Source organism: Adiantum capillus-veneris, chromosome 15 (genome assembly GCF_014529385.1).
Source record: "Adiantum capillus-veneris isolate H3 chromosome 15, ASM1452938v2, whole genome shotgun sequence".
Classification (NCBI taxonomy): domain Eukaryota; kingdom Viridiplantae; phylum Streptophyta; class Polypodiopsida; order Polypodiales; family Pteridaceae; genus Adiantum; species Adiantum capillus-veneris.
The window spans coordinates 126122126-126133980 of NC_140945.1; the positions used below are offsets into that span (position 1 = coordinate 126122126).

At 43.0% G+C, this 11855-nt stretch overlaps 2 protein-coding genes and 1 pseudogene across 2 annotated transcripts; all 3 read left to right on the forward strand.

The window, feature by feature from the left end:
* The first annotated feature begins 2831 nt into the window (after positions 1-2831).
* LOC147441456 (uncharacterized) lies at positions 2832-8688 on the forward strand (annotated as a pseudogene).
* A 1785-nt stretch (positions 8689-10473) lies between these two features.
* LOC147441457 (uncharacterized) lies at positions 10474-10989 on the forward strand. Its single transcript, XM_086483098.1, has one exon. It carries the CDS (start codon positions 10474-10476, stop codon positions 10987-10989), a length of 516 nt encoding a protein of 171 aa, XP_086339224.1.
* Positions 10990-11036: 47 nt separating this feature from the next.
* On the forward strand, positions 11037-11541 carry LOC147441458 (uncharacterized). Its single transcript, XM_086483097.1, has one exon. The coding sequence runs from the start codon at positions 11044-11046 to the stop codon at positions 11539-11541; it is 498 nt and encodes a 165-aa protein (XP_086339223.1). The 5' UTR covers positions 11037-11043.
* The last annotated feature ends 314 nt before the right edge of the window (positions 11542-11855 follow it).

An 11855-nucleotide genomic window follows, 5' to 3' on the forward strand; every position in this document is an offset into this window, starting at 1 on the left:
ATAGGCTGAAATGAAAGTACAAAGCCAGACATTGGACATAAGAACTGGAGTTGGTATATTCATATAATGAAAAAAATTACAATTGCCATCAAGTGTTGTTGATAGAGCTACATGATAGTAGGAGAAACATCCAATGATAACATAGACTCGTTGTAGCCTACATAGTGACACACCCCCAAAATGAAGTAGCAAGTCCTATTTATAGGTACTCGGAGTGGACTCTGACTGACTGTACAATGTTATAGCTACCACGATAATTACACTCGGTAAATACTAGATCCGATTATGCAATTTGACTGTGTACAAGCACCTGATAAAGACCCCACTCCCACCGTCTACATTTCTCCTCCCCTTTCTTGGACTTTTGGCATATTTCCAAAATTCCAAATATACATCTAATGTTAGGTGAATCCACAAGGATAATTTCAATAATACTTATAGGTGGAATCTAATTAATCCAATATGAGTTGAGCACTCTCAATCCACCCAATTTCCTTCCAGGTCGCTCTTCTGCGAGGGATCCCAGGCTTCTCTAAAATGCTTTTGCTTCCGCTTATCTGGAACCTTCTTTAGCGTTGTCTACTGCATATTTTGGGGAGGGGTGTCCCACGCTGACTCGTTCCTTGAGCAATGGAGCCAGTATTCTCCTTATGGATGAGCATGTAGATGGCCTCCCTCTCCAGCTTCTCCTTGCTGTCAGTCGTCATCTCGACTTCGTATGGTGCCAAGGCGTTCTAAGTCTTTGTATCAGCATCATAAAGAGTTTTCTTTCCTCTGGTGAGTCTAGCTGTAGCCAACGTATGTCAAATCAATGCAATGAGAATCCAACTAGCTCAATCTGGTTGTTTAGCCTTGATTCAAGACTCAAACTGTCATAATAACTAATATCTAATTCTCTTAAATAATTTTCTCATGTTAAACTGATCATTTAATATGGGGAAGTGCCAGGGAAGAAAAAGCTAGAATATTGGTTAAGCTAGTAGACCGGCCACAGTAGGGATCCAAAGGAGGGGCCATCTGCAAAAGAGTAATGTGCAACAATGGGCTTAAAAGACCCTAAGGTTCAACCCATTAAGACTTCCAAAATGCTAAGGTTCCAAAATTCAAAGGTTGTGTCCAATGGTTAAGCTTAGGATGCTTTGTATGTGTGTAAAAAAGTCTTCCCAAGTCCTACAAAGGAGGGGGCGAGCCCAAGAAGTAGGGGATGAGAGAGAATTACACAAACACACTCACAAGCTTCCTTTACACACAAGGGGAAAGAGGGACACATGTCAGCTCCCTAGCCCAGATGCCCACAAGGTGTACTCAATCCCTATTGGATGGCCATGGAGGTGGACAAATGAGAATTAGGCTAGAGTAAATCTAGTTTAATTAATTTAAAAACACTTAATAAAAGAACCAATAGGAATTAAGCTATCTAGAAGACTATTGGACAGTCTCCCAAGGGGTCCAATGAGCATTTAGCAGCCCAATGTCTTGCCTGATTCCTATTGGCCAGGAGGCAAAGGGGTCCAATGAGAGTTTAGTTGCATTTATTAATTACCTAAAGCTCTTACAAAAGGGGAAAGGGGGACACATGTCAGAAGGCTATGACTTATCCTTCTTAATACTCATTGGCTAAGCTTGGAAAGGGCCAATAGGGTTGCAGCATGAGCAAATAGCAAGAGGGGTCGACCAAGAGAGAGAGGGGGCTGATTTTCTCATGGCGTTATCCACACACACTCACACAAACTCATGTGTGAAGCAAGAAGACTCCCTCTCTCGTTCTCAAGCTTTAATGGAAAGCTTATCACCTACTCCAAGCTTGTGAGAAGGGAGGCCTACACCAACAACTCTTGGCTTTGTGATGCAAATCCAACCAAGAGCCAAGCATCAATGCATGCTCATCTCCTTTACCATGCTAATTCCTAAGCTAAGCTATGCTAATATGAGTGATTATGTGAGGAGATGTACATCTTTCTCGTAAGACTACTCCTTCCTCTCAATCTACTCTCATACCCCGCTAGCTCTCACCATCTTCGAGGGTGTGTGAGGTCTTGGGTCTGAGACCGTGAGGGAATTGATGTTGTGTTTGATAAGTGTTTTTCTTAGTGCTTAAAGTTTCCATCTTCATTGCACTATCTAGTATTGAAGGAACACAAAGAATTGTATTGTAAAATGTCTCTCTTGATGGGAGAAACCATAATAGAAAGCCTTTTGGAGGGGGGGGGGGGCTCGATGCAAATCTGGTCCTCAACTGTTGTCAATTGCTTAATTTTTCTCTGTTTTGAAGTATTGTTCATGCTATCTAACTAGGTGTTATACTTTTTGTTGCTCTCTCCACCCAAGCCGCCTCTTGTTATTCTCATTAGGAATCTATTCTAATGAAATGCTCACTATATTCATGCTATTTTCCGCTACACACAAGTTACTAGATCATTAAATGTCACATTGGTATCAGAGCACAAGGTTTCTCTTTTCTTGCTCAAGAAGGGAGGTCCTCAAGCTAGCTATAAATGGTTGGTATTATTAATTGCATGTGAGTAAGTAGAATAGGGATTTTTCAGCCTTGCAGTGCGCCTGCCTTTGTGCAGATAACAGGGCATCACGTCGAGAGCTATAGTCTTAATAGTGGAGTCCTACGGGGTTTGCCTACGGCTTAACCACTATTGAGCTATTAGAAGTTTGGCAGGTGCCGGTGCTGTTTTGGTGTTGAACGACCCTCTCTTCTATTCCTTGCAATTAAAGGTATTCGAGCCATGGGTACATTAGCTTGATTTCTTTTTCTAAAGGGGTAAAGAGGAGTAGCAACTAGGGCTTGAAGTGCCAAAGTACACCTAAAAGTTGCTAGAATGGCTGACAATAGTAAAGAGAGTGAAATTAATGTTGATAACTTTGATTTTTCTAATGAGCAGGCTACTAATGATGCCCCTATGCTTGACAACTATCTTGTTTCTAGGCTTCAACAAGCCATGTGCAATCCATCCCTCCAAAATGAAGTGCAACGGCAACTTCGTGCTCATGGGATTCTCCAAGCTCCCCACCATGACGCGAGAGTACCTAGGAATCTTCCTTGTGGAACTTCCAAAAGAGGCCTCTCTTCGATTCGGGAAGAAGAAGAGGATCCATACGAAGGGCTCAAAAAATTGCTTCTTCATGATGCATTTCCTTCCCAAAGGAGAATTCAAGAGCCTCCACCAAAGGAACGAGAAAGAAATGAGTCTCCTGCCACCTCGATAGAGATGGCTCCATGAAGACGGCGGGCTAAACGCTCTCCATTACCTCCAAAACGGAGAAGACCATCGCATGCTTCTCCACACCATAATTCAAAGAGGGATGACAAAAAGCAAGATAAGAAAAAGGCGAGAAAGAGGACACCCTCTTCTCCATCTTCTTCGTCCTCTTTCTCTTATGAAAATGATGGTGAAGACAAAGAAGATCAAGGCAAAAAAAAGGTGAGAAAGAGGTCACCCTCTTCTCCATCTTCCTCAAATTCTTCATCTTCTGAAGAAAGTGATGGTGCAACTTTTGAACCATCAAAAAGAAGAGTCCATAGGAAATCCTATGCCACGTGGAAGAGGTCATCCAAGCTCAAGAAGTTCAAAGAGGGAGGGAAGAGCATCTCTTTCCTTACCTACGATGGCACCTTTGGTGCTACGGACAAAGTATTTGCCTTTATCCAACAGTTTGATGCGGAGTTTGGAGATGAGGGTTTCACGGAGTCCTCTAAGCTACACCATGTAGCTATGCACTTTCAAAAGTCCGCCAGGCAATGGTGGTCTAGCCTACGGGTCAACATTGAAGCTCCACGAACATGGAAAGCTTTAAGAGCTTCCATTATAAAGCAGTTGTTGGCCATCGATGCCAAAGACAAAGTACTCACCGAATGGCGAAGTTTGAAGCTCTCTCCCTACAAATCCATTCACAAATATGTAGACAAGTTTTGGGACTTACAACTCAAAGACACTGTCTTCAAAAAGTTGGATTTTGGAGAGCAAAAGCAATAATTTTGTGCGGGCTTAACTAAAGAAATGGCGGAGTATGTCAAATCCCAAAGGCCACGCACTGTATCGGCTGTTATACACCATTCTATGGTGGCTTCTCGTATCAATTTCCAAACAGGGGCTAAGAGAAATTCTAAGCCCACTAAAAACAAGGGTTCCAATGAGCCTAAAGGGAAGGACAATGTCCAAAAGTCTCCTAAGGGCAATTCCAACAAAGCTAAGGAGAAGGGAGTTTAAAAAGGCAAAAACAAACTCTCTCTTGAAGTGCTTGAGCGTTATCTCAAGGATAACCGCCGTTTCAAGTGCGGTGAGCAAGGGCAAGTGTACCGCGCTTGTCCCCAAAAGAACACCCGCCATGAACCTCCTAGAGCTACCTTGGTCAAAATTCAAGAGGAGGAAACTCACCACAAAAGATGTCCTCTATACCATGCTTGGGGAAAGGTAAGAGAACATGATGCTTTTATTCTCTTTGACCCTGGTTCTACTCACAATTTCACATCCATAGAGTTGGCCACCAAGGTAGGCATACAAGCTTACGAGATGGGAGATGTCCTACTTGTAGACGGTGCTTTCAAGGGGCAAGAAGCTTCAGTCACTCCCTTAATCGGTAAATTGAGGCTCCATGTCCAAAGCTATGTGGACAAAGAGGACTTCTTTATCTCTCCTCTCAAGCATGAGGATGTAATCCTAGGGGCACCATGGTTTGATCGCATGGCTGCCGATGTTAAATTCCCTGAAAGGAGAATCTACTTTAGGTTCAGGGAAAAAGATATGTACATAGATGCCAAGCAAATAGATAACACCACCCATTGTACATACACAAGATTTCAATAAGTCAATAAAGAGCTCTATTTCCGTGTACATGATTTTTGTTAAAGATTCTCAAAATGAACCTAATGTTTTAACAAAAGAAAACAAATACACTCACAAGGAATTAGAGTTATCCAATTCTCAAGGGGTTTGAAGATGTCTTTATTGACGACATCCCTTGTGAGCTACCTCATAAACGAGGCAATGATGACCATGCCATTGAACTTCTTCCAAGAAGTTCACCGCCTAATAAACCTCCTTAAAGAGTTTCTCAAGCTCAACAAGAGGAGATTATGCGGGAAGTGCATGAGTTAGTTGAGAAGGGCATGGTTAGGCCTAGCTCATCTCCATTTTGTTCTCCTGTGCTATTAGTGCAAAAGAAAGACGACACATATTGTATGTGTGTCAACTATAGAGCACTAAATAGGATCACTATCAAGAATAGGTTTCTTGTTCCACGGGTAGAAGACCTATTTGATAAGCTACAAGGGTCCACCTACTTCAGTAGGATTGACCTAAAAAGTGGCTATCATCAAATAAGGATAGTTGATCAAGACATTGTAAAGACCGCATTTTGCACTACATTTGATCTTTACGAATACATTGTCATGCCTTTTTGCTTGACCAATGCACCATCCACATTCAACCGCTGATGGAGAAGCTATTTAGGCCTCACGAAACCTTTATTGGAGTGTTCTTTGATGATATCATTATCTACTCTAATTCATTAGACAAACACAAGCAACACCTCCAGGTAATATTTCAAGTTTTAAGAGAGAATAAACTTTATGTTAATCGAAAGAAAAGTGATTTTTTCTTACAAGAAATTTAGTATTTAGATCACATTATCTCTCAAGATGGCATCCAAATGGATCCATAAAAATTAGAGGTAATAAAAGGATGGCCTAAACCAAGGAATCTTCATGAACTAAGAAGCTTTATAGGTATGTGTGCATACTGTAGACACTTCTTAGAAAAGTTCTCACTAATAGAAAGATCATTACATGACCTAACAAAGAAAAGTGTTAGGTACACATGGTCTGCCAAGGAGAACAATGATTTCAAAAAGCTTATCTCTCAACGTGTGCTTACACTACCGGATCTCTCAAAGCCATTTGAGGTCCAATGTGATGCTTGTGGTGATTGCTTTGGAGCTGTTTTTCTCCAAGAAGGGCATGCCATAGCTTATGAAAGTCAAAGGCTCGACCCTGTTGAGCAAGCTCTAGGAATATATGAAAAGGAACTCCTCACAGTTCTACATGCCTCAGACTCATGGAAGCACTATTTATTGGGGACTCCTTTCATTCTGCAAACGGATCACCAAAGTCTTAAATACTTCATGACGCGGACCAAGCTCTCCGACAAACAAATGAGGTGGGCAAATTTCCTTTCGCAATTTCATTTTCATATTGCTCACATTGCTGGCAACCATAATCAAGTAGCCGATGCACTCTCAAGACAGCCTAGAGTGAATACGGTTTCCATAGCAACTCACAATGATCTATCTTCTACGATAGATGAGTATGCTATTGATCCCGATTTTAGAGATGTGATTTCAGCCCTTGCACTAGGGAAGAAAGAGGAACCATTCACTTTACAAGATGGTTATCTTCTATATGGCAATAGACTATGCGTTACTAACTCACTCCGTGAGAAAGTAAGGTATGAATCTCATGCTCCTCCTTATGGGGGGCATGTAGGGATTCACTCTACCCTAAAGGGGATTGAAACATATTTCTATTGGCCTACCATGAAAGTAAACATACAAGAGTATGTTTCTAAATGTATGGTATGCCAAAAGACAAAGTTTGATAGAGGGAAGCAACCTGGATTGCTTCAACCTTTGCCAATCCCTAATTCACCATGGGAGAGCATATCCATGGATTTTATCTTTGGATCGCCTAAGTCTATCCATGGGAATACGGGAATATGGACGATAGTAGATAGGTTCAGTAAACAAGCTCATTTTATACCTGTCAAAAAGACTATCAAAGCCCATCAAATGGCAACCCTCTTCATTTCACAAATCTTCAAGTACCATGGCTTGCCAATGTCCATAGTGTTGGATAGAGATCCTAGAATGACCATTAATTTTTTGAAGGGTCTCTTTGAGAATTTAGGAACAAGGCTAAACTTCTCTTTGGCCTATCACCCGCAAACGGATGGCCAAAGTGAAGTAGCTAACCTAAAAATTCTCGATCTACTAAAAGCCTATGTAACGGAAGTAGATCAAAGATCCCAATGGGAGAAGTACTTACCCTTAGTGGAGTATGCCTACAATAATACTGTACATACTTCCACGGGAAAAGCACCTTTTGAGGTAACTGAGGGAAGATCAAAAAGTCCCCTGGTACTTAACGTACAGGGGAAGATCTTCACTGCAGATGAGTATAGCCGAGACCTACAAGAATCTTTCCAAAAGATTAAGGATGCTATCTCTATCTCATAGAAAAGGCAAAAGGCTGCTGCTGCCAAGCACATAAGAGCCCAAGCCTTTAAAGAAAATGATTGGGTCTTAAGGCACACGGCATGCAAGAATCCTACGGGACACCAAAAGTACTATGCTCAGTTAGCAAAAAGGTACTATGGTCTCTTCCAGATTCTTAGTCTAATCAATGAAATGGCCTATCAACTCAAGTTGCCCAGCCATTGGCTCATACACAACGCTTTCCATGTGAGCCTACTAAAGCCTTACAAAGGAGAGCCACCCCAAGAACCAACTATCGAAGACCAAGAAGAGGTGCTGCAGCCCGAGTCCATTCTCCGACATGAAGACAAGGTACTAAGAGGCGGTAAGACTAAGAGGCTATATCTTATTAAGTTTAAGAATTATTATTTTGAAGATGTTAAATGGTAGCAAGGCATACATTTAAAGGATAACCTAAACCTTGTCAATGCTTACAATGCTTCCCAAGAGTAAGAAAATGTACAAATGTTAAAAATGAACAAAGTTTTTGTCTTATAAGACTCTCTTTTTCTTTATTGTGCACAAAAATGAAGTAGTATGCATGCTTAGATCAAGTTTGTGGAGATGACATCTCTTGAACACCAAGTAGAGCTTGTCACTCTAATATGGAAGATTGATAGGACTAATGTGCAGACATGCTTGCGACAGCTTAGGCTCTCAAGCGCCAAATGGACTAGTCATCCATTTTGGAACGATGTCGTAGGGTAACATAGGGATCCTCTACCCGCTAGGAAAATGACTAATGAATATGCTTTATCTTCTCTACCCCATAGTCGAGGACGATGGTACACCAAGAAAATGTCGACCCAGGGAAAAGCCAATAGCAGGTGTGTGGAAATCAACAGGTTGATGGTGGTACTCTTGAGCAGCTACTTGATGCACAACACAACAAGCATGGTCGGGATATGTATGCCAAATTTAGCATGTTGCAGGTCAAGTTGGGGATTTTGAGCTCTACTGGCCAATGAGCTTAAAGGTTATCAACACATGGATGGAATGTTATGTATGCAATATGAATGCTCCATTTTGCTGAACTAAAGGCTTTTTTATACTAGAAGGCACTTGTCCAATGGGGAAGTATGGGAGCATAAGGTGGTCGACGGTCGTATCGGTCGTCACAGATCCTGCAGGCGGAGATCTCAACATCAGAGGATCGACTTTGGGAGCGGTTTCTCTTTATTTGCGGCCATGATGGCCTTGACACAAGAGTCTGAAGCCCCATTTTGAGGTGTGCGGAGCCAAGCACGATTATTTGGTCGTGGATTGCTTTGCTCGCGGGAACGTGGTCCAAGCCATACGTCAAAAAAAAAAAATCCTTAAAATAGCATGCTAAAAAAAACAAGCTGCTCTGCAGAAGTGGAGGAGTCACGAGTTGCAGTGGATAGAGGTGGTTCCATCTGGAGGCTTGCATGGGGGGCGGCCAGTTGAATACAGGAGAGCGCCATCAATTGCAGGGGGAGAGGATTTTTACAGAGGAGGTGAGAGCCATGGGGTGGCATGCTAGGATAGAGGCCACCATCGAGAGTGGGGGCCGGTTCCAGGGCTGGCAAAAGCCGAGGGGAATCAAGTCGGGACTGAGGTGAGCAGGCCTGGGGGGAGTTATTGTGAGCATCACAGAAGAGAAGAGGCGTGGAGGAGTGGGCAGGACAGGGGGGCCAGCTACAGACAGGAGGGCGACTGCATCAGGGCTACCGCCAGTCGGTTGTAGAGGAGAGAGGAAGGGGTCGCCAGAGGTGGTGCCACTCAAGAGGGCCGAGAGGTGCATGGTTGTGAGCAGGGCTACAAGCAAAAGGAGGATGGGTTGCTGTTGAGAGGTGATTGTAGAGAGTACGAGTTAAATACCGCCAAGGGACATTGAGAGAGCTGCACAGTAGGGGAAGGCCTTCAAAGGCTAAAGGCTAACCAGCACTGGAGTTGAGGGGTGGCCCTAAAGCGTGTAGGAGAAAGGTGGAGAAGTTGCAGGTACTGGACCGACAAGTCTTAAAGAACAAAGATAAGGGAAGCCTTGGGTATTCTTGAGAGATCATTTTGAAATGATAGTCTATGCTAAAGGGAAGGTTATCAGCCATGAAAAACAAGGGGGAAATTTTCTCCCTCGAATTCTCTCTCTCTTTTATCAATCATGAGTAAGGAGATCGAGGATTGGTGAGGCGTCAAACCTGTTGTTGCACCTGAGTTTCTCCCTTATATCAATCCTATTTTTGGTCTTTTATTTGGCTCGGCATTGACCTTATCTTCGGCCTCATCTCATGGTTATTGTCATGGATTCTAAAATGTGTGTGTTCTATATATGATTGTGGTATTTTCTTTGAGGATGAAAGCTAGTAGGAAATCTTGAGGTTGGTCGACCAATGATCTCAAGGTGCTTGAGGGCATGCAGATGCTTTCTTTGTGATGAGGGTGCTTGCATTTTGGGTGATTGGTTGTGTAGTCAGGGATGTTCAAGTCTATGCACGAGAAGTAGTCGTTTGCACACAGGTTGTCTAGGTGTGTGATTGCTAGGGGATAGGGGTGCTGTAAAATCACTGGGCTATAGAGAGGCATTCACTAAGTGTGCACCATTTCCCCCTTTCCATCTTGTGGTGCCCCCACTGAGGATCCACTGATTGCTTTCTGACCAAGTGTTCGTGAATCAAGATGAAGCAGGAGTTTGGTCCAGTGTTCAAAGGAGATGAAGATGCAGAGGTTTGGATTGCCGATTTTGAGCTATTTATGCTGACAGTATTGCAGATGTCAGGTGATGAAGCAAAGCTCCAGACTTTATTGGTGCTGCGAGGTAAAGAAAAAGTTTGGTTCGATGGCTTAGAAGATGTGCACAAGCAGAACTGGATCGGATTTGAGAGCACTTTCTACAAAGGTATCAAAAGGTGGTGTCGGCTTCGGAAGCAGATGCAAAGATTAAAGGCTTGCAGCAGGAAGTAAGTGAAAATTTCAATGCTTTGGTTTATAATTTTGAAGCTTATTGGGGGGATTTTGCGGCTGCTACCCAAGCAACCAATGCGGGATACTTTAAGCTGGAAAGGTTTCTATCTTGCTTGCATCCCTATGTTCGTGAGAGGGTGGACTATGAAGATCCAAGTCGCCAGAGCAAAGAGTCGAAAGATGAAGAAGAAGATGGAGACATGATTGATACAGGCGGCAATCACGGTAGCCAGTGGACCTAAGCCCAAACAGATTGAGGAGCATCAAAAGGTAAAAGCTCATTTTCTTGATATGCATTTGATCAAAGCACGTGAAGCTGATGCCAGGGTAGAAGCGGTAGAAGAAGTACCAACTAGGGCTCAAAAAGTGCAGAGAGGTATATTCAGGGTGCCACCCAGTTTGCTTCCTCAAGAGAGCGAGGTGATAGAAGATCATAAAGAAGAGGTGTCAGTTCCAGAACCAGCAACGAGGAAGGTAGCAGTGGTACAAGAATCGGCAAGATCAAAAGAGGAGTTTGACAGCTCTCAAAGTTCTAGCAGTGCTTTGGACATAGATAGCATGTGGAATACAGAATCCCGGTCTTCCAGGTATGAGACCTATGATGTTTTTCATGTGGATGAAGTGATGAACAATGTATGCGAGTTGCCTGCCAGCCAGCTAAAGGTCGAAGAGAAGTATAGTGTTTCACCTTGTGTGAATCTGCCAGTCAAGCAACCCTATCAAATGTCGTGTGATGGTGAGTCCCTATTGGAGGAAGAGGTATGGTTTGATTGTGCATCAGACCTAATTGAGGAGCAGGTTTTTTAAGGTGACTTGCAGGATCTAGGAATAGAAGCAGTGGTAGGTCAAGTTGATTTGTCTATGCAGGGGGTGGGGCAACTTTGCCTTGGTGGGCATGTCGAGGGGTACTTTGAAGTTTTAGAGTTTGTGTGTAGCCGTGGAGAGCGAGCTCCGGAAAATGACTCTATGGAAACTAATACAGGTGCAGCCTATAAGGGAGAGGTTCCATGCAACGAGGAAGGTTCCGCCAACCTTGCAGGTGATGAGGTATTTGAAGAACAGGTTGAAGCTCTAGCAGGTTGTGCTCTTAAGTCTGAAGAGTTGGTTTTGATGCCAATTTTAGAAGATTTGGATACAGGTTTGCAAAGGGATCAAGTTTTCTTGGCTATGCAGCAGGTGGAGGCAAATTGCAGGGTTTTGCTATTTTATTTGATGCTATGGATACATGTGTTACGGGAGGTTTCTTTACAGGTGTCTTTGCGTCAATTGCAAGGATTTTTTGAAGAAGACTATACTATGGAGGGTTCTCTAGAAAATGACAGGATAGCTGCAAGTGGTACCGGTGCTTCAAGTGTTTGAAAATATGCTTATGGTTGGATGGAAGGATTATGGATGCAGGGTGACAAAGCTCCATGCTATGGAGAGCCGGAAGGGTCATGGCGTGTCTATTGGACTACAAGTGAAAAGAAGGGCCTCAATGTGCATACTTTACAGGTGGATAACCACGGCCAATGTTTTGTTTTTGATCCAGGTGGACTCTACAACTTGCTTGGGGGAGCCTCGAGCTTTCCATTTGATCGCGGATGATGCAGTAGATGCTATTCTCTCTATTTCTATTCTATTTAGGTAGCCATTATATCATTTTTCTTATCCAATCTATGTAGCTATTTTAT

Bases quoted from the DNA above. Each gene is read 5' to 3' on its own strand.
- LOC147441457 (XM_086483098.1), top strand. From the start codon at position 10,474: ATGCATTTGATCAAAGCACGTGAAGCTGATGCCAGGGTAGAAGCGGTA.
- LOC147441458 (XM_086483097.1), top strand. From the start codon at position 11,044: ATGCAGGGGGTGGGGCAACTTTGCCTTGGTGGGCATGTCGAGGGGTAC.